This window comes from Centropristis striata, chromosome 18 (genome assembly GCF_030273125.1).
Source record: "Centropristis striata isolate RG_2023a ecotype Rhode Island chromosome 18, C.striata_1.0, whole genome shotgun sequence".
Taxonomy (NCBI): domain Eukaryota; kingdom Metazoa; phylum Chordata; class Actinopteri; order Perciformes; family Serranidae; genus Centropristis; species Centropristis striata.
This window is the reverse complement of record NC_081534.1, coordinates 3165899-3190057: the sequence shown is the minus strand read 5'-3', so window position 1 is coordinate 3190057 and position 24159 is coordinate 3165899. Positions and strand designations below refer to the sequence as shown.

The 24159-nt window shown below is 36.3% G+C and overlaps 2 protein-coding genes across 3 annotated transcripts in view; both read right to left on the bottom strand.

The window, feature by feature from the left end:
- Positions 1-6868, bottom strand: part of arhgap18 (Rho GTPase activating protein 18) — a 33372-nt gene extending 26504 nt beyond the window's left edge. The window contains exon 1 of the mRNA XM_059357234.1: positions 6703-6868. Coding sequence (XP_059213217.1) covers positions 6703-6830 — 128 coding nt within the window. The 5' untranslated portion in view covers positions 6831-6868. The remainder of the gene's footprint in view (positions 1-6702) is intronic.
- A 7846-nt stretch (positions 6869-14714) lies between these two features.
- fkbp6 (FKBP prolyl isomerase 6) lies at positions 14715-22418 on the bottom strand. 2 transcript variants are annotated; one of them, XM_059356483.1, is made up of 9 exons: positions 22252-22418; positions 20641-20758; positions 20454-20543; positions 20183-20385; positions 19067-19186; positions 17622-17819; positions 15622-15713; positions 15304-15401; positions 14715-15062 (listed from the first exon to the last, which is right to left on the bottom strand). In XM_059356483.1, exons 1-8 carry the CDS (start codon positions 22321-22323, stop codon positions 15329-15331), a joined length of 966 nt encoding a protein of 321 aa, XP_059212466.1. In that variant the 5' UTR covers positions 22324-22418; the 3' UTR covers positions 14715-15062; positions 15304-15328. The 2 variants fall into 2 exon arrangements, with proteins under 2 accessions (XP_059212466.1, XP_059212465.1); XM_059356482.1 differs by having other exon boundaries at positions 15622-15731; positions 22252-22416.
- Positions 22419-24159: the final 1741 nt, after the last annotated feature.

The window sequence follows — 24159 nt, the reverse complement described above, 5'->3', positions numbered from 1 at the left end:
CACACATAAACTCCTGGAGTTAATCATTTACCTTCAACCAGCGCTCCAGCATGAAGGACACTGTGTCTAAACCATAAATCAGAGATTAGCAAACACACACAAACATATTAGCACACATTAGTGTGTCAGTGTTGGTTTCATTGAAGCAATTACGCAGTGGTTCATTTGTTCAGCTACAGTATATTTACATGTGCTACACACTTTACATGGTGCTAACTTTAGCCACACTAGCGGCGCCATGGCTTTAGGGATGGCAACATCCATCTGTCAGTCCACCAATTTGGTCCAGACTGAAATATCTAAACAACTGTTAGATGGATTGTCATGAACTTTTGCACAGACGTTCATGCTCCCCAGAGGATGAATCTTTACATCTAGCACCACCATGAAGTTGACATTTGTGGTTTCAAATGGAAATTACTTGACTTTAACTCTTGGATGAACACTAGATTAATTTTGAAAGGAATTTGCTGTACAAACACATGTTCCCCTCATCATGAAATCTAATCACTTTGCTGATTGCTTAGCTTTTCATCTAGCGCCATAATCAGATCAAAACATTTATTTGCACAATACTTTGGTTTGTTACAAATACTTGCCAAACTAATTGCATTCCCTTCAGCCTCAGCTGTACTTGAGTTTAGTGCTAATAAGCAAATCTTAGCATGCTAACACCTAAAGCCAAGATGGTGAACATGGTAAACGTGTAAAAAACATCAACTTGCTAGCTTTGTCACTGTAAGGATGCTAGGATTAGCATTTGGCTCAAAGTATAAATATGACTAAATCTAACTGTGCATGCCAAAACCCATACTTTCATATGATTTAGTATGCAAGGAAAAAAAGATTTAGTATGTTCCAATACATATTAAATGAAACGCAGTATTCCAAAAAAAAAAAAATACCTCCTACTACGTCTGGTCAGGACTTTGTGAAGAGTGTAGCATGAGCTAAAAAGGAACCTATTAGATTATGAAGCAGATCCAAATCACAAAAGGGAAAAACATTGTTTTTCACTTTCGTTATTCTCTGAAATATGGGCAGACATTGGCAGAAGTCCACGCTTTATGAGTGCCCTTTGTTTTACATGTATTTTATACGAGGCCAAATCTGACAACAAAGATTTAGAAGGCGGAGCTGCCACCCTCGGTGCCTGCTCTCAAAAATTTGATTGGCTGAGACACCTTGTTTTTATTTATTTATGATCTTGTAATGAAAAGCATATTTACAACCCGGTTAAATATTAAGCTTGGCAGTTTCAAAGTAATTTGTAAAGCTCAAAGGCATGACAGACATGCTGCTTCGGAGTTATTCTATGAATCTGTTTTTGAAATGTGGCTGTCCCTGTTCATAAGCTATGAAAGTGCAGAGAAACACCACAATAATCCAAACAAATTATTCAAAGCTTCACAAACAATAGCACACACTACCTGGCTCTCTCACACACACACTCACAGAGGTCAGATGGGCAAACAAACACAGTCTCACTCTGGCACACTTTCACACAAACATGCACAAACGACCTTCAAAGGAAAGCAGCGCTGCAGCGTTGTGTGTAATTGTTCTAGTCTTTGTACCTTTATCATCACACCTTTTATCACCTGCTTAGAGCTGTCGACAAAGAAGGAGTGTGTGTGGCCGCGTGTGTGTGTGTATGTATGGGGGGAGAGAAAACAGCTTAAAAAGAAATACTATGCTGTGTTAAGGGGAACAGAAGGAAATGGCATCACCCAACAAAGTGCAGGTTCTGCACTGATGAGTTCATTATGAGTCAAGATCTAAAGGAAGTGAACTCAGTGGACTATTTGAGCCCACATGACCAAAGTGTGTTTATAGAGTACCACTCTGTGACCAAGCTCCCAACTTAACTGGCATCCAGTCAAAAAAAGGCCATTCTGCATTTTCCATATGTTGCATTTTTCTGATTATACTTTTTTTTTTCACTAAATCAAATTCTGAATGCATTTATTGTACATATTTTAGCCCATGGTGTTACTACATGTACCACAAGGAATAACTTCAACATTTCTGAAAATCAACTTTGTTATGAAAAGTCAAGTCAAGTCAAGTCAAAGTTTATTTATAGAGCACATTTAAAAACAACCTCAGTTGACCAAAGTGCTGTACAGTTATTAAAATAGAATAAATCATACACAAATAGTAAGTAAAAAGTAACATGAGAAGATGAATACCACTCTAATGTATGAACTGTACTTCTACAGCTAGAGGCTGGTTAGCCTAGCTTAGCACAAAGACTGGAAACAGGGGGAAACAGCTAGCCTGGCTCTATTCAAAATATCCTTGGACCAATGGACGTGACTATCGTCCATCATTAATGGCTGACAGACATTGGCAACAGACCCCAAACTGTGATATCCAAAACAACACCAGTGGCTTTAATGGCATATATTGTGTGCTGAAGAAGTATTATGATGAAGGATTATGATCTCAATTTGGAACATCATTGTTTTTTCCTCCTTTCCTCTCCTCACATTGTGTTGTATTTCTTTTCTTCTATCTCTGTCTCCCTGTCCTGTCCACCTCTGTCATATTGTATGTGTTTAAAGTATACGTTTGGACAGGTTAATGGCTAATTTAGTTGTCCTAGTACTCATTTCTCTGTGCAATGACAATAAAGGTGATTCTGATTCTGATTCACATGGTGAAGATGATTTGAAACAAAATACTTTGTTAGGTTTAGGAGAAGATTGTGGTTGGGGTTAAAAAAGAAATATATAAAAAATGAGTATATAATAATGATGTTTCTTACGCGACCTATGTTGTGTATAAGTATGTTACATCCGTCAGATTAGGTACGTCTAAGTACGTCTAAAAAAAGTCAAAGTTGACTTGGTTTCACACAGGAAATAAACTGTCCCATGGTTGTTGACCTCGCCTGCCTACTCAAACTTTGATTAGAAATGTTTTTGATACACTTACAAACCAAATGTAATCCAGGAGACATTTCCAGACATATTTCCCTCAAAATGTAATTGACAATTTAGTTCTGTTTTATAGGAACCAGTGTTTTCTCCAGGGATCTGGGAAAAGAAATCTGGCATGTTTTGATCCACTACACATTGATTTTATATCCATTGGGCTGGGGGTGGTGTTCAAAACAGCTTGGTTGCTGTGATTAAGCCTTGTAATGGTTGGGAAAACCTTGGGGGGCAGATTTTTATTAGACCATGCTGGTGGTGTGATCATTCTTCTCATCTAACTCTCAGCAATAAAGTGCACTTGCAGTACCCAAAAAGTGAAGAATAAATACACTTCTTCTATCCCTGGAGATGAATGTGGTAGATCGGATTTATATTTATGATTTGGCGGCTTCAAAAAGCGAATAATGTGCAGCTGAGGGGCTTTTGCCGCCAACGTAAGAAGTGCAAAGAGGATGAGAATTGTGTGTGTGGTATTCCCATTCAGATCAACAGGTGCCAGCTGTCCTCTGTGGAAAACAGAGACCGCCTCTGTTTCCCCTCTATTGGAGTTTCTGATCTCAGCTATGACCCGCTGGCTGAATAAATCATCTGTGCTGAGCTCTGATGATTCTGCCAGTTTGTTATTGTCAGTCTTTCTGTCTCTCTGTCAGGCACCATTTTCCAGCTATTCTTGGGTCTGTCTCTCTTACCATCTCTCTTTCTCAGTTATGTTATTCTTCTGCTCATAAATAGTAGAATTTCTATGACTTTTCTTGTTGCAGCCCTGTCTTATCTGACATCTTGTCCGTTTCACAGCTTGTCTTCCTTTCTGCTGATGTCATTTCCTGCACTGGGTTGTATTACTGCAGTGGGGTCAGGCTGTCTGTTGCATCACAGGGTGAATTAATCAAAACCATGTGTCCACTGACTTTAAGTCACACTACACAGATGCTTGGGGAAGCACTGGTTCCTACAGCAATGAATAACAAAACAACAGCACGCTGCTGTGGAGCTAAAAGCTGAACTTCTCCTTCTCACAGCACCTAAACGCCCACATGCCAGACTCCCAGCGGATACGTAACCTAAGGCTCCTTAGGTCGGATGTCCACTGCTGGTAACAGGCCAGAAGCTTTCTGTCTGTCTGTCTGTCTGTCTGTCCGTGTCTCTCTGTCTCCCGTTTCCTGACTCGGAGCAACAACAACCACAAAACTAAGCCTTGCACGTCAGCCTAGACAGGACACACACACTGTGCTGTGGGAGGTGAGACAAAGGCAGGCTGTAACGTGATGCTGGTTTTTTCTAGTTAGCCGGACAAGCCATCTGGAACACACACACATGCATATACTGCATATACACACACATACACACAGAGGCAGGTGTGTACGTCTAAACGCCAGCTGGACTGTCCCTCTGAGTTGTTTACTTTCAGCACACCACGGTTGTTGACAGCGGTTGTTTGCTGATCCAAACATGTGCTGGACACACACACACACTCGGCCTGGACCAATACACAAGTTTGCTCTGTTATAAATAAACACTGTAACTGTACAGTTGTTTCCATGTGAGCTTAGTTCCCATTCAGTGTTTCCCCTCTGACAGCTCCTCCATGTCTTTCCCTCAAGCTGAACACAGATCATGTGACTTAATCCAATGTGTCAGACAGCACAGAGAGGATATTTTGGAAGAATGTTGCTCATCCCTCTCGTAGAGTAGCAGAGCTCATTTCATTTGTACTAATCTGTATATTAGCCAGCTAAATTTGTATACGGGTCAATGACGTGATCTAACACAATGTCAGTTGGTGTAACCAGTCATTTTTTCCCCATAAAAATCTGATTATATACAGGGAAATAAATGTGAACTAAAATGTGAAAAAACACAATCCACGTTTACATTGCAACACTATGGTATATAACACATTTTTACATAATTTGTCAAAACTTTTGAAAAAAAATGGCTGTATTTAGAATATGTTTTGCTCAATGTTGACGAAATGTAGAAATGTAGAAATACTAAAAAAAAAATTAATTTGATGTTTTTTAAAATGAAGTAATTATATGTATAAGTCCACTTAAATACAATGTAGGTGGATGAAGTATTTATATTTATCATTTTTTGTGGTTACACCATATGACATCTTGCCAACCCTTATTTGTCATTGACCCATACATTAAATAATACATTCAATGATGAGTCAATATTTTAAGTCATTTATTAAGTAAAAAAGCCAAGCATGTGCTGGTTTTAGCTACTCTAATGTGATGATTTGCTGCTTTACTCACTGAGAACTGAATATATTTTAGTTTTGGATGGTTGGTCAGACAAAACACGGCTGTAAGAGCATGTGATGGGCATTTTAACTAATTTAATAGACTTAACCAGCATGAAAGCTCTCCTGGAATATCCTTTGTCCTGCATGTTTTACATCTCTTCCTGTTCTAACAAAGCTGATGGAAATGATCAACTGGTTATGAACTCATGAAGCTCCTGCTGAGTATACTGTACTTTACTGTTGGTCTGGTTTAGTTTAGGGCTGTAAAAGAAAGATACAGTTCAAATATTGATTATTTGTTGTTGTTGTTTGTGGACCATTTGATCATTAAAATGTCAGAAAACATTGAACAAATATTAAAAATATTTTTAAACGTCTAAAACCCGAATATGTTCAATGTATAATGATGCAAAATGGAAAAAAGGGGAGACATTTCCTCCTGTTTAGAGGCTGGGAAATATGAAATATTTGGCATTTTTGATTGAGAAAGTGTTTAAAAGACTGTTTGATAAATTATAAAAATAGTTGCTGATAAATGTTCTGTTCATTGATAAGATAGACAATCTGTGACTCTCACATCCTCATTTAAATAACTAAATATTGTTTATGCTGACTTTTTTTATTCTTCATATTTTCTATTTAAGCTGCTGTTTGACTAAAGTACTTGCCTTAATGGATATCTATATTTTAGCACTTTCTTTGTAAAATGAAATAAATACATACAAATTTCAGAAAAAGATTGGCCTATTTTATTACATAGGCTATTTTTTTTATTTATTTAAGATATTTTTATTTAAATGTGCTTTATGGAGCTTTGAAAAAAAAAGGTACTCCTGTTGTTATACAGTATTTATGTTCACTTAAATAAACAGTTTCAATAAAACTACTTGTGACATGTCATATTTGACTTTGACAGAACATTTGCTCTTATTTTGTAATAAAAAAAATATCAGGATATCTATCGTATATTGATATTCCGCCTAAATATATTGGGATATGACTTTTGGTCCATATCGCCCAGCCCTACTACTTGGCAATAAAAAATCTTCTGAGTCCAACAACAGCTAGGTGGTTATTTTAAACAAACACTGATTGAAACAAAGGTGTTTATACCGCACATTCTTGGCAAAAGGATTATCATGAGACCCTCAGTTAGATAGGCAACCTTGCAAAAATCTGGGCTAGTATAACAAAGTCAAGGTTAACCTGCTGATTAGGAATGTGGTAAAGGAAAAACATAACCCAAGGCCAAGCTGGGCGGAGCTGGCCCATCATGGAAACAGTGCAAAGTTGCAATTAAGCAGGTTCTGCTGTGGAGTTACAGCTGGGCTCAAGTTCTCCACCAGCAACACACTGAAACACACTGAACAACACACACACACAGCTCTCAAGATGAAAAAAAAAAAAAAAGAGGAAAACAACACTGTCACTGCGACCTTTGCTCACCAGTTTATACACACACACGCACACACACACACTATAGTCCAACAACACATACACATGTCCCACCTGGGCCCGGTGGGCTCGTGCTCCTGGGCTGACGGGGCGCACGAGCCAGTTTTCGGTAAGAGTTCCGCGTTGCTGTGGTAACCCGTTAAAACCACTCCCTGGGACTGCTGCTGCTGCTGCCGACTCATGTTTCTCCTCCTTTTCTTCTGTTTTCTTCTGCCTGACACACAGCAGGTAACTACCGCTCACCTGTGTGTCTCTCTATCTGTTTCCCATCGCTGCTCTGTTCTGTTGCAGACTCATTGTGAGACACTCTCTCCTCCTTCTTTCCCTCCGTCTCCCTCTACTTCTCGTCTTTCTCTACAACTTGTGTTGGTGAGTCAGGACGGGACCGGCAGGGGCGGGGTTACACAGGCAGCACGGCGCGGGGATTGGCTGGAAGCACCAGGCAAGCTTTTACAATTAAGCGCCCCCTGCTGGCCGAAGACTGCACCAACTACTTCCTGTTATAGTGCTTCAATAGAGCAGGAGTTCTCAACCTTTTTGAGTCGCGACCCCCAATTTAACATGCATGTTGTCCGCGACCCTCACTCACTGAACAGAATCACGCACAGTTAAGATCACTCAAAAAAAGAAACAAAATGACCCAAAAAACGGAACCAAAATGACCAAAAAAGACACAAATTGACCACCAAATGATCAAAAAAATCATAAAAGGACCAAAAAAGCCACAAAATGACCCCAAAAAGACACAAATTGACCAAAAAAGACACAAAATGACCATAAAAGACGCAAAATGACAAAAAAAAAGACACAAAATGACCAAAAAAGGAAACAAAATGACCAAAAAAGACACAAATTGACCACAAAATGATCAAAAAAATCATAAAAGGACCAAAAAAAGACACAAAATGACCAAAAAAAGACACAAAATGACTAAAAAAGACACAAAATGACCAAAAAAAGGAAACAAAATGACCAAAAAACGGAATCAAAATGACCAAAAAAGACACAAATTGACCACAAAATGATCAAAAAAATCATAAAAGGACCAAAAAAAGACACAAAATGACCAAAAAAAGACACAAATTGACCAAAAAAGACATAAAATGACCAAAAAATACACAAAATGACCAAAAAAAGACACAAAACGACAAAAAAAAGGACATTAAATGACCAAAAAGACTAAAACACATTAACACATGAACACTTTAACACAGTGGAGACAGAGCTGACTTCCAAAATGATTTGGCGACCCCCAGAAATCATCTCACGACCCCAATTGGTGTCCCGACCCCAAGGTTGAGAAGAGTTGCAATAGAGGATCAAATAAAGATCTCCCACCCACCTGTGCTGAGTTGTTGACACATCTAACAGGTATTTTTAAAATGGGAAAATATATTTAAAAAATACCAATACTAATACAGAAGGAGAAAGAATGATAATTGAAGACTTGAAGATACAGGAACTGGAATGCAGGTGATAGATACACTGAAATAGTCTAATATCACTTGAAATAAACTTTAACCCTCGAGGCCTCTTTGAAATTGACACACTTTGACTCTTCAGGACCCTAAATGGGCTTTCTCATACAAGTGTCATAAAAATGTGATATATAAATATTTTTTTACACGTTCACAGCCTCAAACCTTTTAGCAGCTTCCAAACTAACCATAGATTAAAAAAAATATATATTATTGTTTTTAAATGTATTTATGCCCTTTTTGTCATAAGAACCCCTGATTTTCTCAAGGCCAAAAACTCAAAATATACAATATTTTCAAAAATAAGGTGCAAAGTGCAATATTTGGGGTGAGGTTATTACAGCCTTGACTACACTGTAATAGATTATCCTGTAGTCATTTCATTTTACTTAATATATTTGATAAAATGTATTAAATATAAATGTGTCCTTGATTTTGAGGCAGTTGTTTAAGTAACTTTGATATAAAATGTTTGAGATAGAACCAACTTATTTTGATCACATTAAATATAATCTTTATGTGTATGTAATTCTAAATCAAGAGAACTTTGAATGAATCCAACACAATAGAATTAGTCTGTTTTTAATTGACAGGTACTTCCTGTTAAGTTGTTATTAACTCAACTTGTAACGTAGTTAGATTTAATAAATAATATTGCGTGCAATCTGTTGCCTCAATTTTATTGAGTAGCTCTTGTTTATCTTTTTTACAGTGTAGGTCAATAATTGATAACAATATTGATTTTTATGCATTATTATTTTTGGAGCTATGAGAGTTGACTCTTCAGGACCCAAAATGGGCCCTCTCATACAAGTGTCATAAAAATGTGATATATTAATATTTTTTTTCACTTTCACCGCATCAAACCTTTTAGCAGTTTCCGAGCTAACCATAAATATAAAAGGTTTTCATGGGAAAAACATTATATTATGTCAGGATAACGGTGTATCAAAAATATGTGTTTATAATTGGAGTCAGTGGGACCAAAACAGGCCTTAAGGGTCAAAGTGTGAGTGTTATGCGTATCTCCTATTCTATACAACTTACAAAGACGGGATCATGAAATTAAAAAAATTATAATAAATAACAACTCCTGGCCAAAATTCATGCAATTAGCCTTTAAACTGACTGATATATTGAGAATCAAAAACATAAAAAAGGCAGAATTTCCATTTTTGGGCCCCAAGGTGCATTGAGGGTTTTTGCAAAAACAAGTACCTCCATTTTATTTTCCTCTCTGTTATTATTATTATTATTATTATTATTATTATTATTATTATTATTATTAATAATAATAACCCTACCCTCCTACCTATATAACATCAGGTGCCCATGGTGCCAACCCAAATTCCATAAAACCCAAAATATAATATGTAAACTAAATATGCTAAACAATAATGATGATTAAACTAAACAATTAACTAGCAAAACAAAATATTATCAAAATAAACAAACGTCTATAATAATCAAACAATACTCATTGTTAATAAACTAAACAGACAACTAAATACTAACAAGAACTCAATAGCTCCAACAATAATAATAATAATAATAATAATTCATTATTCATTTAAATTTTGGTGCAGTAAAACTGCTGTTAAGTTGTTTGAATTAAATATCTATTTAGAAAAAAAAATCCTGAATCGATGTTATTGCAGTTTGTTTTTATGTTGAAGTGTTCAGATATTGTAACCCATTGTATCTCTTGCATCTCTTTATTTAAATGCACACCCACTTCAGAAGCTACTGCAAAAACATGTTTTCCTACTTTTAGGGAAGTCATCATAAACATGCAGCCAAAACAAACAAGGTTATTCTTAAAGGCCAAACAAAGAAATGTCCCTGACTTGCCTACTCATTCCAAATGATCGTGCAACAGAAAGCATAAAAAAACAAGCCAGAAGTGAAGGTGGCGTTAGTACAGGCAATAAAAGCCACTGTTCATTGTGTACAATGGTTCCTCTTGGTGTTTCAAATTAGAAATATGTTACATTGGTATCTCTTTTTAATAGATGGTCTACATAGTTGTTTAAAATACTGCAATGCATCTTATTTATGAGTTTATCATATATCATATATCTTGCACTTGTAATATTACAGAACCTGGTAACTACTTCTGTCAGGTAAATTAGGAGAACGGACATAATAGCACAGGGGGAACAGAAAAAAAACCTCACCTCAAAGTTATTTTTGTTGTCTACATACAGTTGAATATAATTTATGCACCTCTTATTTTGAAACCAAAGCTCCTGATAGTGTTTAGCATCCGCCATCGCAGCAAATTTATAGGTGGAGTATCAGATTTATGACCTATAAAAACGAAACAAACATGATTCTCTAAACATAGATTAATTATGTGAAACTACAAACTTCTGGATGTTGCTTACAATTGAAGCAATTCATGGTGAAATATTGGCACCTGAACATGTAAACAAATGCCTGTTTTTGTAAGGATCAGAACATTCACACTCCAACAGAGACAAACATGTAGAAGGTGGAGCAGTCACACATACACTGTAAAACTTTTTACTGTAAAATTACAGTAAATTACTGGCAGCAGTTTCGCCAGTAAGTTACTGTAAAATCTACAGTACCTCTACTGTTTTATAGAAATACAGGTCCATTTACTGACAAACTGTCTTGTGAGGAAGAAAAAAAATATTGTGACGTTTAAATGTTTAACCCTAAATTATGTTACAACTAATCCATTTAAACTCTATATTAGGATTACTGGAAAAAAACAACACATTGTGATTATTTCAGCCCAGGAAAAAAAAGAAATAAAATAAAACTTTTCTTCTTTTAAAAATAACGGCTTTATTTTCCCGACATGCTCAGATGAAAACAGTAAATGCCTGTAAAAAAAACATTTTGACCGCAATCATGATAACTCCCACAATGCATTGTTTTCACAGCAATATACTGTACAATCATAATACAGCAAGTTACTGTTAGAATTTTACTGTAAATTTACAGCAAAGTCTTACAGTGTAGATTTAAGCAAGTAAGAAGGATCACACACACACACATAGATGCTCTTACTCTGGTTCCTTACCTGAGATGAAGGTAGTAGGCCAGTCTGGAGACCATTGTGTCCGTCTGTGTCTGCTTTCCAGTCTTTATCGGAGCGTGACCTGCTGGCCATACGCTGGGAGTTGATGGTAAAACACTCACACACTGTTACAAGTAAGTGGATTAAGCAAAGAGTGCCTTTTCTGCTCCTCCATCTGGCCCTCCACACCTCTGATCCCCCCGTCTCCTAACCTTCCCCCACTGCTGTCTGCCTGCCTGCTTACTGCAGATCACTCACTTCCCTCTCTGACTCTGCTGCTCTCTATCACATTTTGCTTCCTCACATAATCTGACAGCACGTTTCAGTGACTGTGATGAGGGCAGTTAATGGAGGAACTGCTAGAATAGGCTGCCACAAAGACACGGAGCCTGATTGGCTATTTATAGCAGCTCTGGAAAACTCACAATTTCTTTTGATTAATTGTTTTGGGACTGCTATGGTTGTTAAAATTGCTGTTGTTTTGGTCTTTTAAAACTTGTATGTACATTTTTATGTTATGTGTATGATTTCGATGTGAAGCACTTTGTGACTTTTGTCTGTGAAAGGTGCTATATAAATAAAGTTTACTTACTTACTTACAATACAGTGTGAGCTGCAAATTTAGGACTAATCATACAGCAGTCTTTTCATATTACACACTCATTTTTTTAGTGGTCAAATATCTCATATCTTAGTTCATTTTTTATTTTTTCTGCCAAAGTTTGACTATTTCAACTTAGATTTCACACATCATAATGTCACTTTTAAAAAAAAAAAAATTAGCATGTTGTTGTTGTGGAGTCAGAGGTTGTTCAAGGATGCCCTCTGGTGTTTCTTTTTACACACAACCAGTAACCCTTGAATTAAAATGCAAATTATCTCTAAGTAAAAGAAAGGAGCACTGTGTCACTTTGCTCCCAGTTATCTAGTGTCTGCCATGTTGCAAGATAAATCTTATACACAGTATTGGAGCTATTTCTTTCTTCTTAGTATTTAGTTGTCTGTTTAGTTGTTCACACTGTTCATTGCAACTTATTTGTTTCATAGCACCAACATTTTTATAATGCATATTCATATTTATTCTGCACTGGAATTCTATTCTACTCCTTAATACATACTCCTTCTTTAGACACTTAATTTGTATTTTTACATTATATTTTATTGTATTTTTATATTTTATTGCTTGAAGTATGCCTAGGTTGTTCTTTTTATTTAATTATTTAAGTGTGTTGTTATTGTCTCTGTGTGTAATGCTGCTGCTACACTGTACTTTCCCAGCTTGGGATAAATAAAGTCTGTCTGTCTATCTATCTATCTATCTATCTATCTATCTATCTATCTATCTATCTATCTATCTATCTATCTATCTATCTATCTATCTATCTATCTATCTATCTATCTATCTATCTATCTCTCTATCTATCTAATAACAATGAGTATTGTTTGATTATTCTAGACGTTTGCTTATTTTGATAGTATTTTGTTTTGCTGTTTAGTTTAATCATTATTGTTTTTTCATGATTCAACTTTTATTGAGTTTTTACATTTTTTACAGGACCACACTAACAACCAATTAAGAAAAGGAAAAAAAAAGAAAAAAGGGCAAAATTAAGATACTCAATCTTATAATAAAACATAAAAGTAAAAACAATAAAATAAAAATAAATACATAAGAAGTCCAAGACAGGTACAATTAATCCATGCTCAATATGTTATATAAACTGTATTAACAGGAGACAACCACCACACTATTGCATGTCTGTTCATTGTCCCATGTTAAATTCACTGTCTACAAACAGTCTTCCAGTAAACAAATCATTTTCAGTGCAGAGAGTCATAAATATATCACCAGACATGCAGCTGTAGGTAACTTTACATTACCTAAAGCAAGATCTAACGCCCGCACGTTTCTGTATAGAGGTATGAAAGAATGGAATTCACTGCCTAAAAATATCAAACTCACCACTAACATAAAGCAATTCAAAATATTAATAAAACAGTATTTATCAAAATAAGAAAACATGGTATATTTATATGTATGTAGTATATTTCTATAGATATATGATATGTGTTATTATAATGTATATGCTGTAGAACGAAGGTGTATATACAACATATGTATTATGTGTTAGTAGATTTTGTAATGATGTATACATATATCTAGAAAAGTGTGTAATATGGATTAATATGTGAATAATTTTTGTTTTATTTTTTATTTTTATTATGTTTTGTGTTTTTAACTGTATATTTGATACTGTTGGACCCCAGGAAGAATAGCTGTGGCTTTGCTGCAGCTATTCTCTTACTCTTACTCTAAGGGATCTTAATAATAAACTAAACTAAACTAATTTCCCTGTAATGAACCCAGTCTGCCCCCACCTTCATTAGTTTAATCATTATTGTTTAGCATATTTAGTTTCCATATTATTTTTGTGTTTTATGGAATTTGGGTTGGCACCGTGGGCGCCTGATGTTATATAGGTAGGAGGGTAGACCGAGGACCAGCATGCATCTGGATGGCCTTTAGTTTTTTACCACCGCGAAGACAGGCAGCAGGAGCCATGTTTCTTTGTTCTCTTTGTTTGCTCGTTATGGATAAAATAAACCTTTTGGAACTAACAACCATGCATGGACTTCAGCTTCTTTGCCTGCGTACGCCACACGCTCATGGTGCATCAGTGGCATTTTGATTAAGTTTGTTTTAAGTTTAATTTTGTTATGTTTTCGGACAAAATTGCCACTACACACAGGACAAAAAAGACTGAAGTGAACCTCCACCACTTTTTATCTATAATCAATATTAAACAAAAAAAAATGTGGCAATGAAATGAATAAATATGGCTACTTAATACATCCTGAAAAAAATTAGTAAATATAAATACATTTGTCAAAATGATTAATTAAATAAATAGCTATTTATTTTAAACAGTTTCAAAGCTACTTTTATTCATCTCTGCGGACTTTTAATAATTTTCTATTTGTTTACTTAAATACAGGGAGTCCTTTGAGGAATGTCTCTTTTTTAAATATATTTATAAAAAGAATGTCTTTATATATATATATATAGATATAAATAAAAGAATGTATTAATTATGTTACTGAACTAGGTTGACTTCTATATATTTATTTTACATTTATTTATAAATGTATGTTTACATCCTCATTTATACATTTTAGAATTTAATTTATAACCATATTTATGAAATATTGACTTAAAAATATTATATAATAAATCACACCCATGAGATGCATTAATAAAGTCCAAAACTGAACCTTTGAGTCAACATGTCAATGCACAAGCTGTTAATAATAAGTGACTATGTCACAAGGATTTTGAATTCCTTTGTTACCAGATGCATTTAGCGGTTTGCATTGATGATTATAATCTGTAAAACTGGATTCATATATTTCACACTGAACTGTAATCCAGTTATCTACTAAAACAAACTGTAGCAAGCATCCGTATTGATATGAGGCAGAACAAATCAAGAAATCATGCTTTTTCCAGTTCATTGAAAACAAAGACGAGATATCTCAGTGAAAAATATTTTTTTATTTTTTGTTATTATCACCCCAGGATAGATCAGTCCCCATGCAAATATGTAAGTCTTTTTCAACAGACTTGAAGGAAACGTAGCAACTTTATAGAAAACTCAGCCACTTATGTTTACGTGACTTTTCATGCAAATATTTTCAGCTACGTTATTTACAAACATTTAAAGGATTTTACAGAACTTAACAGATTTTATAGGAAATTAATCATGCATCTGTACAATACTTCCTTTTATGACACACAAAGACACAAAAGGTTTAACTTTTAGAATTCACAGTAGTGCAGAAAAAATAGCTGCTGACACTTGGAAGCTTGTTCTTCACACTATCATCTGCAACACACAAACATTTTATCTATGAAATCAGCCTCTCTGAAAAGTGTTTTTCGGTCCTTTAAATTCAGTTACACTATCCAATTTTGTACTGGGCAGTAAAATTTGACCACTTGATTATTTTCATCATCTACTGGTCCATCGATACTTACATTTTTTGTTGGGTCTGATCAAAATGATCAAAGATGAAGTAATCCTGATATAATTAGATGGTCCCTGACAGGTTGACAGGATTTCTTACCTCTTTTTTACTCATTTTAACATCTTCACTTGCTCCTCAAGCCTCTGAACATCTTGGAGTACAGGTCTTTCTGTTTGTCCAAGCAGTCTTTATAGCACCTGGAACATGGAGATTATTTATATGTCTTCACAGTGATTTGTTAACAAGGGTTACACTTTGATTTTAAACTAAAATATGTCATGCAATAAGCATATGTGAAGACATATTTAAAGCCAAAGAATATAAACTTGACCATTTTATCTTGAAACTACAACTGGGCGATACTGCCTTGATAACAGAACTCTAAACTTTCCTCAATGTATCAACAGTTCATCTTACATCGCCACTTTCCTCAGCAGGTTGTTGATGTCACTGTCAAACGGTTTCCTTGCTTGAGCAGATATGAGGCAGTCCTGGGCGCTCTCGTACTCCTGCAGCTCCAGATACGCCTGACAGAGAAGGCATCAGTCTGAATAATAACGGACTAACTTATCTCCTGTGTGAGCAGTTACTAACAGAGTGACCTGGAGGTGAAGGAAAAGCTGCCCATGGGTACCTAGTGGCATTAGGTTGTTTAATACATACACTACCGGTCAAAAGTTTTAGAACACACCAACTTTTCCAGTTTTTTTGTGAAATTCAAGCAGTTCAAGTCAAATGAACAGCTTGAAAGGGTACAAAGGTAAGTGGTGAACTGCCAGAGGTAAATAAAAAAAGGTAAGCTTAACAAAAACTGAAAAATAATGTACATTTCAGAATTATACAAGTAGGCCTTTTTCAGGGAACAAGAAATGGGTTAACAACTTAACTCTATGGAGTCTTGGGCTATTTTGTCCATTTTTGAATTCTTTTCATGTCTTTGTAAGTCATTTTGTTTCTTTTTTTAGTCATTTTGTGTCTTTTTTTAGTCCTTTAGTCCAACATAAAATGTCATTTTGAATCTTTTTTTTACTTTCAAAACACTATCATGCTCAATAAAGAATTTTAAATGTTGCAAATGTGCATTAATTTCAGAGCACACTGAGACATTAAACTGCATCATTTTCGATTAAATTCTGGAAAAGTTGGTGTGTTCTAAAACTTTTGACCAGTAGTGTGTATATATATATATATACACACTTTGATTATTTTGGCATATAGCATACATTTTGGCAAGGGTTTTCTTCTTCTTTCATTATGGAAGTTCAACCTCCAATAATGATTCTAAATTATATTATGCAATAAACTGTGTAGCCAAATAAAGACACTCAGATCCTTAAGGACAAAATGTCTTTGAGGATTGCAGCATCCTTGTACACTGCAAAAAAGTGTTTTCTAAAAACAAGATAAAAACACTAAATCTGAGGAAAATGATCTTGCTGCATGGACAGATAACTTCACTTGACAAGATTTCTTAAGTTAAGATTGTTAAATCTAGAAATAGGATGTTGAATGCTTAAAACAGGAAATTAACTCTTAAAACATGATACATTATCTAACACTTCTAAATCGAAAGATTTTTTTATGTTGGTAAGAAACAAATAATTTGCAGTGCACTCTCCTCGGGCCAGTTCATCGCTGCTTGCAGCTTTAATTTATCTTATTTTAAGAGGTAATTTATTATTTTACGCGTACAACATGCTTATTTCTAGATCTTGTCAAGTGAAATTATCTGTCCATGCAGCAAGATCATTTCCCTCAGATTTAGTGTTTTATCTTGTTTTTAGACACACCTTTTTTGCAGTGTATTGGCCGACTTTGATACAAGAATATGAAACAAAAATACCCAGGGAATATATTGGTATCATGGCAAAAAAAAAGCTCCAAAGTTACAGTTGGATAAATTTGAGCGAGGGGAAAAGTGGCAAGCCCATTTCGAAAAGGAGTCCCTTGACCTTTGACCTTGAGATATCTGAATGGAAATTGTTTTTATGGGTAGCCACAAGTCTTCCCTTTATAGACATGCCCACTTTATGCTAATCCCATGCAGTTTTGGGCAATAAGCATGCCATTTTTCGCATGCAGTATAAATATGTTATTTCCACCTATTGTATTGGAACATTTCTGCATACTTTGGTGCTAAACAGTCTTTGAATTGCATAAATTAGGTATCATTGGAAAGCTGTGACTCTTTGTATTCAATGAACCCAGTTTTATTCATTATGATTTTGTTGCCATAGTTGCATTTCAATGCATTCACTGACCTGAAAGATCCACCAACTAAAAAGACAACAAACATTGCGTCTGGCTCTTCCTGGTTGCTGCCATCAGCTGTAATTTTGCATTATCAGACCTCTAAGAGCCTGTGAGGATTGTTATCTGATGGTTTGGAAAACAAACAACGAAAAGCCCCGTCTGACCTGACCACAGCGGAAGAGAGCCTTTGTGTTGGCGGAGTCTATCTCTAAGGCTTTGTTGCCATATTTGAGGGCTTTGCGCGGGCTGTCCAGGCGGAGCTCAGTGAGAGAAAGGTTCAGATAGAGAGGAAGCAGCGCTGCCTTGATCCGCTCTGTCTCTGCAGCGCTCTGCGCTTCCCTGTTTCCCAGCAGCGTTGTTGCCTGTTGGCCAAGGACAGAACACATCTTTTACCTTCACAAATACACAAAAAGAAACGCAACAACAACCTGAACACAGAGGATGTTTTTTTGATATATACAGTACAGGCCAAAAGTTTGGACACACCTTCTTATTCAATGCGTTTCCTTTATTTTCATGACTATTGACATTTAAATTCATCAAAACTATGAATGAACACATGTGGAATTATGTACTTAACAAAAAAGTGTGAAATAACTGAAAACATGTCTTATATTCTAGTAAACAAAGGGTGGCTACTTTTTTTGTTAAATACATAATTCCATATGTGTTCATTCATAGTTTTGATGCCTTCAGTGAGAATCTACAATGTAAATAGTCATGAAAATAAAGAAAAACGCATTGAATGAGAAGGTGTGTGTCCAAACTTTTGGCCTGTACTGTACATACTAGGGCTGCACGATTATGGCCAAAATGATAATCACGATTATTTTGATCAATATTGTAATCCCGATTATTAATCACGATTATTCATCATGTTAGGAAAACATCTGAATTTTATTGCATTTTTATTTACCTACTTTTAAACAAACAATAGGAACAGTTTATAGTGTGTGAACAGAGTGTCTGGTGCTTGTTGTAAACAGAGATCGCTAAGTGTACACCTCCTGCAGCAGCAGCACATACACACTGTACTGCTACAGAGTTAACTGTTAGCCTATTAGCAATTTGCAGACCGGACACTAAGGGCTTAACATCCTCTCTGGCTCTGCAGCTGGGAGAGACTGCTGCAGGAGGACTGGGCTGCTTCGACTCGTTCTTACGCTTCTTAACGAGCCGCCGTTAAGAAGCGTAAGAACGAGTCTCAAAAAGTCTCCAATAACACCAGAAAAAGTCGCTGGGTTTGTTGCCAGTTGTTTTTTTGAAAAACAGTCGCTAAGGGGTACTGAAAAGTCGCTAAATATAGCCACAAAGTTGCTAAGTTGCCAACACTGCTTTGCCGGCTTTTACAAATGACGTGTGTTGTTGTGGCGTCCAGATCTATCCAATCAGCAACCAGGCTTTTTTCAGGGGAGAAAAACGGCCCCGCCCCCTGGTGGTTGGTGGACTACTGGTGTAGAAAGTGTTTGATTAGATATGCAGGAGAGCCGCATTTTAAAATGGAAATATTACCGACGATCAGGTTAATTTAATTGTGGCGGCCAAAATCGTGATCGCGATTAAAATTCCATTAATTGTGCAGCCCTAATATATACTCTGTAAGACTTACCTGTTTGTAGCGATCTTTGGCGTTGTCATAGCGGCTCTGGTTGAAGCAACGGTTGCCAAAGCTGCGTAGTGTGGTGACAACCTCGAGAAGTGTGGACAGAGGAACTGTGTTCTGCTCCTCCTGAAGACAGAGAAGGCACAGAGGAATGCAAAGTAGCCAACAATACAAACAGATTCTCCCAAGCAATATTTCTACCTTCCTGTCTTATTTTTGCTTAAGGCCCCGTTCACACGAGGACGGTCTGAACAGAAGACGCAAAAGTGGCGTCGCGTCTTCACTTTTTATTCCTCGTTTAGACGAGCGTTTTCAGGAGGAAATCTGCTGCATACGGTGACGCAAAAGTGTGTGAAATTCGATTTGCAGCCAGGCGGCATCACTTAAAGCCATAAGAGCATCTTTGGGCATGCAGAAGTTTTCACGCCACACATTTTCATCAGCTACTCCTTCCACAAAGTTCTCCACCATCACTAGATCTCCCAGGTCTCGTTCACAGCCGTCTGGCTCGCCTCCGACGAATTGCTGCATCCAAAATGTGATGGAGGTTTTTACAGATCCTTCTCTGTTCACTAATACTATCTCTACATATCCTGTACATTTGGTGGAAAGACTCCTGTAAGTTTATTAGAGCTGCCAGAGCAGCTTGAAGGTCCGACGCATGGAAATAATCCCACGTTTGTTTATTTCCTGTACTGGAGCATGTATGTGACGTAAACACATACGTGACGTGAGCAGATCAGATCAGAGTTTTGTGTCTTATCAGTGTAGACGACACGCTACGGAGGAGAGGATTTAACTTTTCCACTTTGGAGGGTGGTTTCAGATTTTTGCGTCTTTAAGCCCCCAAAACGCCGTCACCGTCTAAACGAAAGGCACTTCCCATAAAATATTTTGTCGTTTTTTCCCACGAGCGTCCTCGTGCGAACGGGGCCTAAAAATGCATTATAAAAGAGCAATAGCTCATAAGCTATAACTGCATGGATTAAAATGCATGTATAACTGGTGAAAATATATCTCTTCACAGCATCATATAAGCACACATTTATTGTCAAGTGCATGAGCGATGTCTTATGTAATTTCCGACCTCTCAGGACTCTCAGACACCTGAAGCCTCCCTACCGGGCACATCGCGATGAAGTCATCCACTTGTGCTGAGTCGAGGTAGTCGAGGATCTGAACCTCGTACAGAACCACCGCTGCAGAGGGAATTAACGGAGGACAGCCCATGTCCCCGTATGCATACTGGGGCTGCAGGAGGAAACGAGAGAACTCTCCTTTCCGCATGGTCTGCAGCCCCAGCTCCAGGCCAGCCAGAGTCACATCTGGTGAAATGATGAAAAGCTGTGATGTTTTTCCAATCGAGGAGAAAACTGCTGAAACAATTACTGACCTCTCCCCAACTTCATCATCCGCGGGTACTTGAGGTTTGTGGTGGTTTCAAAAGGCCGGTCAGAATATTCCAGGAAGCCAGAGTAATGGACTGTGGGAGAAGGAGAAGAAAGAGAGGTTACTGCAGGACAAACTCGTTTGACAAACCGCACAAGGAGTTTTTAAAGCAAGATTGCATGTGTAAATACTCAATACTGAAGCATTTTCAGGTACAGGTGGGCCCTCTCCAGGTTGGACCACCTCTTTCAGGATCCCTCCATCTCCCAGGACATCATCCATCTGCTGCCGAAGATGATCGAACGGACTCTACCAATAACAGTTTTCACAATCAATTTAGTCTCTGTGTAACATCACTTGAGAGAATTAACCAATAGATTAGTCTGTGTGTTAACACACACCACATGGATGCAACTGTACTGTGTTACAATGTAAAATAAGTTTCACAATATTTAAATTTGTACACTACAGGCCAAAAGTTTGGAAACAAGATCAATTGTACAAAATGTGTACAAAAAAAGATTATAGTTTAATTTGTATACTTTTCAACAAAATAAACATAATTAAAAAATACAAATATCTGTATAAATATAATTGCAGATTATTATCTTATTTGGTACTATTTAGCAGCTTCATAAGACCTTTATATAAACATTTCGTCCTGAAGACTTTAACGGTCAAGTTTGAGGAGATAATCTTGTTGCATTTGAATAACTTCCACTAATTAAACTTTACATGTCTTTATTAACTGGTGTGAGCCAGTTTAGCCTCAAGTAAACTAAAGGTGAACAGTGGCACATTCTCTACAGCAGGGGTGGGCAATTAATTTTCCCAAGGGGCCACATGACCAATACCACGAAGGTTGCAGGGGCCCGACCAAAACTCGGAACTAAATTCTGCTCAATATTAATGTAATCGCTTTATAAAATATAGTAAATTAGTATAAATGGTAAATTGTTATTATTGGTTTTGTAAATATTGGTTTGGTAAATCAAGTATAGCAGTAAAAAGTAGGCTAGTAAATACTCCAATCACTATATCACTTTTCCATTTATTTTAAACACAACTGTAAATGACCTTCAGCAAGGTTCATATTTATGTTTTTGTATTATATAGCTTGTTTTTCATGTCTGTAAATTTTCAAGGTGTTTTACAACGTTGTGATGCATTTATTTTGAAAAGGTGCCGTCCAGTGTAAAACGGGTGCTTTAATTTTGAAAGGTAGTGACAGGAAATAACCGGTAGAACGGTTAAATGAAAAAACGAACGGTAAACAATAACAAGTGCGTAGTAATTCATATAAAGTTGATATAAAGTATCAAAAAGGCTTCTATAGTGGCTGACTGACAGGACACAAGGTTTGTTAAAGTTTATTTTATTCTGTCATACATATTAGTGGCTATATTTGTTGTCTTAACTATAGTAAAAGTGCTTGTTAGCTCTAGTGCTAATGATAATGTTTGCTTTTTTTTTTTTTCAAAATAAAAGCACTGCGGTTATATTGATTTCTAATTTCTTGGTAACCTCACGCGGGCCGGACAAGGACAGCCAACGGGCCGGATGTGGCCCGCGGGCCGCCCAATGCCCAGGTCTGCTCTACAGCCTAACCTTATTATAACAATAACACATTTTGTAACTTTAGAGATACTAATGTTGATTTAACTTATTCAACTGAACTAGCCAGGCTGTATTACTGTGAAATTTAAATGTCAGCGTTTTTTTTGTATTTACAGCTAGCTAGTGGTAACTTACTGCCTCTAAGCTAGCTGGTTAGCTCGCCATGCTAACACATGTTATCTTACCGCAGTGGAGTTCAGTCGCTCCTCAGCGCTGAAGATCCTCTGGATCCCGAACACTAACCCGTTTCTTGGCATTTCCTCGGTGGTAAGTTATTTATATAAAGTCTATGGTTATCGCTAGTGTTAGCAGAGTTTATTCAGCCGTAACTAAACTAAACACGTGGCCTAATTGAGAGTGAAACTACGGAGTCAGATAAGGGTCAATAATGTTTTGAGTTTGTCTGATTTTGCGCGCTCAGCTCTCAAGTGTAATAGGGTAGTGATGGGAATTTGGTCTCTTTTCAGTGATCCGGATCATTTGTCTCAGCTCAACAAGAAGAGCCGGCTCTTTCGGCTCCCAAATGGCTCTTCATTTTACCAATTATACCTTTTATAATTCAGCCAAATTTAGCACTGTTTTTTTTTTTGTTTTTAAACTTAAATTTTATTTCAATTTTTGCAGCATATACAAACATATACATACAAATTCACATTTAGTCTGCTGTTTTTCATTTGTGATCTGCTTAATACAGCATTAAAGCATATACATCAAGTCAAATATGTATAAATGACATAGTTAAACCAAAGTAACACAAACAAACAATAAGTAATTAAATAATAAACTGTGTTAATGGAAATAAATCAAATTAAATTAAGTGAAATAAAGTAAAATAAAATAAAGGTAACATGAGATTATTGCATTAGTATGGTCATGGCAGGTCTCCATCTGTTAACAAATATATCTTTTTGAAGCCTCAAGGAGTAAGTTATTTGTTCCATGTGATAAATTTCCCAGACCTTCTCAATCCACATATTGTATGTTGGAGGGTCGGGTTTTAACCATTTAACTGTAATACATTTAAGAGCTGAAATCAGTAATTGTAAAATATATTTTTCCCCCTTCCAGTTATGTAATTTGGTATGAGTCCAAACATTACCATCTTGGGATCTTTATTAAAACTTTTCTGGAATACTTTTCCAAGTGCATCAAAAACCTCATCCCAGAATTTTTTCAGTTTAGGGCATGTCCAAAATATATGAATATGGTTACCAATGTATGTACCACAACTTCTCCAGCATTTATCTGAGTGTGTGAGCCCCATTTTAAATATGATTGCTGGTGTCCTAAAGAATCTGATTATAATCTTCCACCTGAATTCCTGCCATGTGTTCGAGTTAGTTACTTTGTGTGCTTCAGTACATTTAGCACTGTTTTGACTTGTGATTTGTATTTGAACACATATATCACTTAAACTTCAATAAATTGCTGTAGCAAATTGCATTTACAGTTGTAAAATCCCTTGTAACTCTCTAACTTGCTTGAAGAACCACTCTGCTACACACAGCAAATAGAAAATGCCTATAAAAATGGCTGTGTAAGTTATTAGTGGACCCTGCTCAATAGGAGAGCTTCACTTTACAAATTCTACACCGAGCTTTCATGTTGTCACAAGTGTCGAAATGCATCCAAATGCTACTTGTTTTGTGACTTTCACACTTTGCACCACAAGTAAGTATGGAACAAAATGGCCCTCATTAGAAAATAAGATATCCATATTATACCAAAGGGTTAATATTACTGTTTAATGTTGTTGCTGGTGGAGCTGCTATTACTTCAGTCTACAACAGCTTCATAGTGATAAACTCATCACATGGTTTGTATGTAAAACTTAAATCTGCAAAGTAAATAAAACTGTCACATTAAAATAGTGTAGAAAACATATAATCAGTGGTGGAACTTTTTTATTTCCATTTATTTAACTTTATACTCCACAACATTTTAGAGGCAAATATTGTACTTTTGCGCGGTCAGCTGTCAAGTGTAATAACAGTTTAAGTTTGTGCTTCTTCGGATAGGAAATGTATGTGTCCATCTTTTCTACCTTATGAAAGCTCATTATTGAAAATATTCCTGCAGACATTTTAATTATA

What these genes read in the sequence shown, in the direction of transcription:
- fkbp6 (XM_059356482.1), bottom strand. Translation starts at nt 22,323, where the DNA reads ATGCCAAGAAACGGGTTAGTGTTCGGGATCCAGAGGATCTTCAGCGCT. An exon ending in TGAAAATGCTTCAGTATTGA is followed by an intron (nt 20,544 to 20,640) that starts GTATTTACACAT and finishes CTTCTCCCACAG; the next exon opens with TCCATTACTCTGGCTTCCTG. An exon ending in ACTTCATCGCGATGTGCCCG is followed by an intron (nt 19,187 to 20,182) that starts GTAGGGAGGCTT and finishes CTCTGTCTTCAG; the next exon opens with GAGGAGCAGAACACAGTTCC.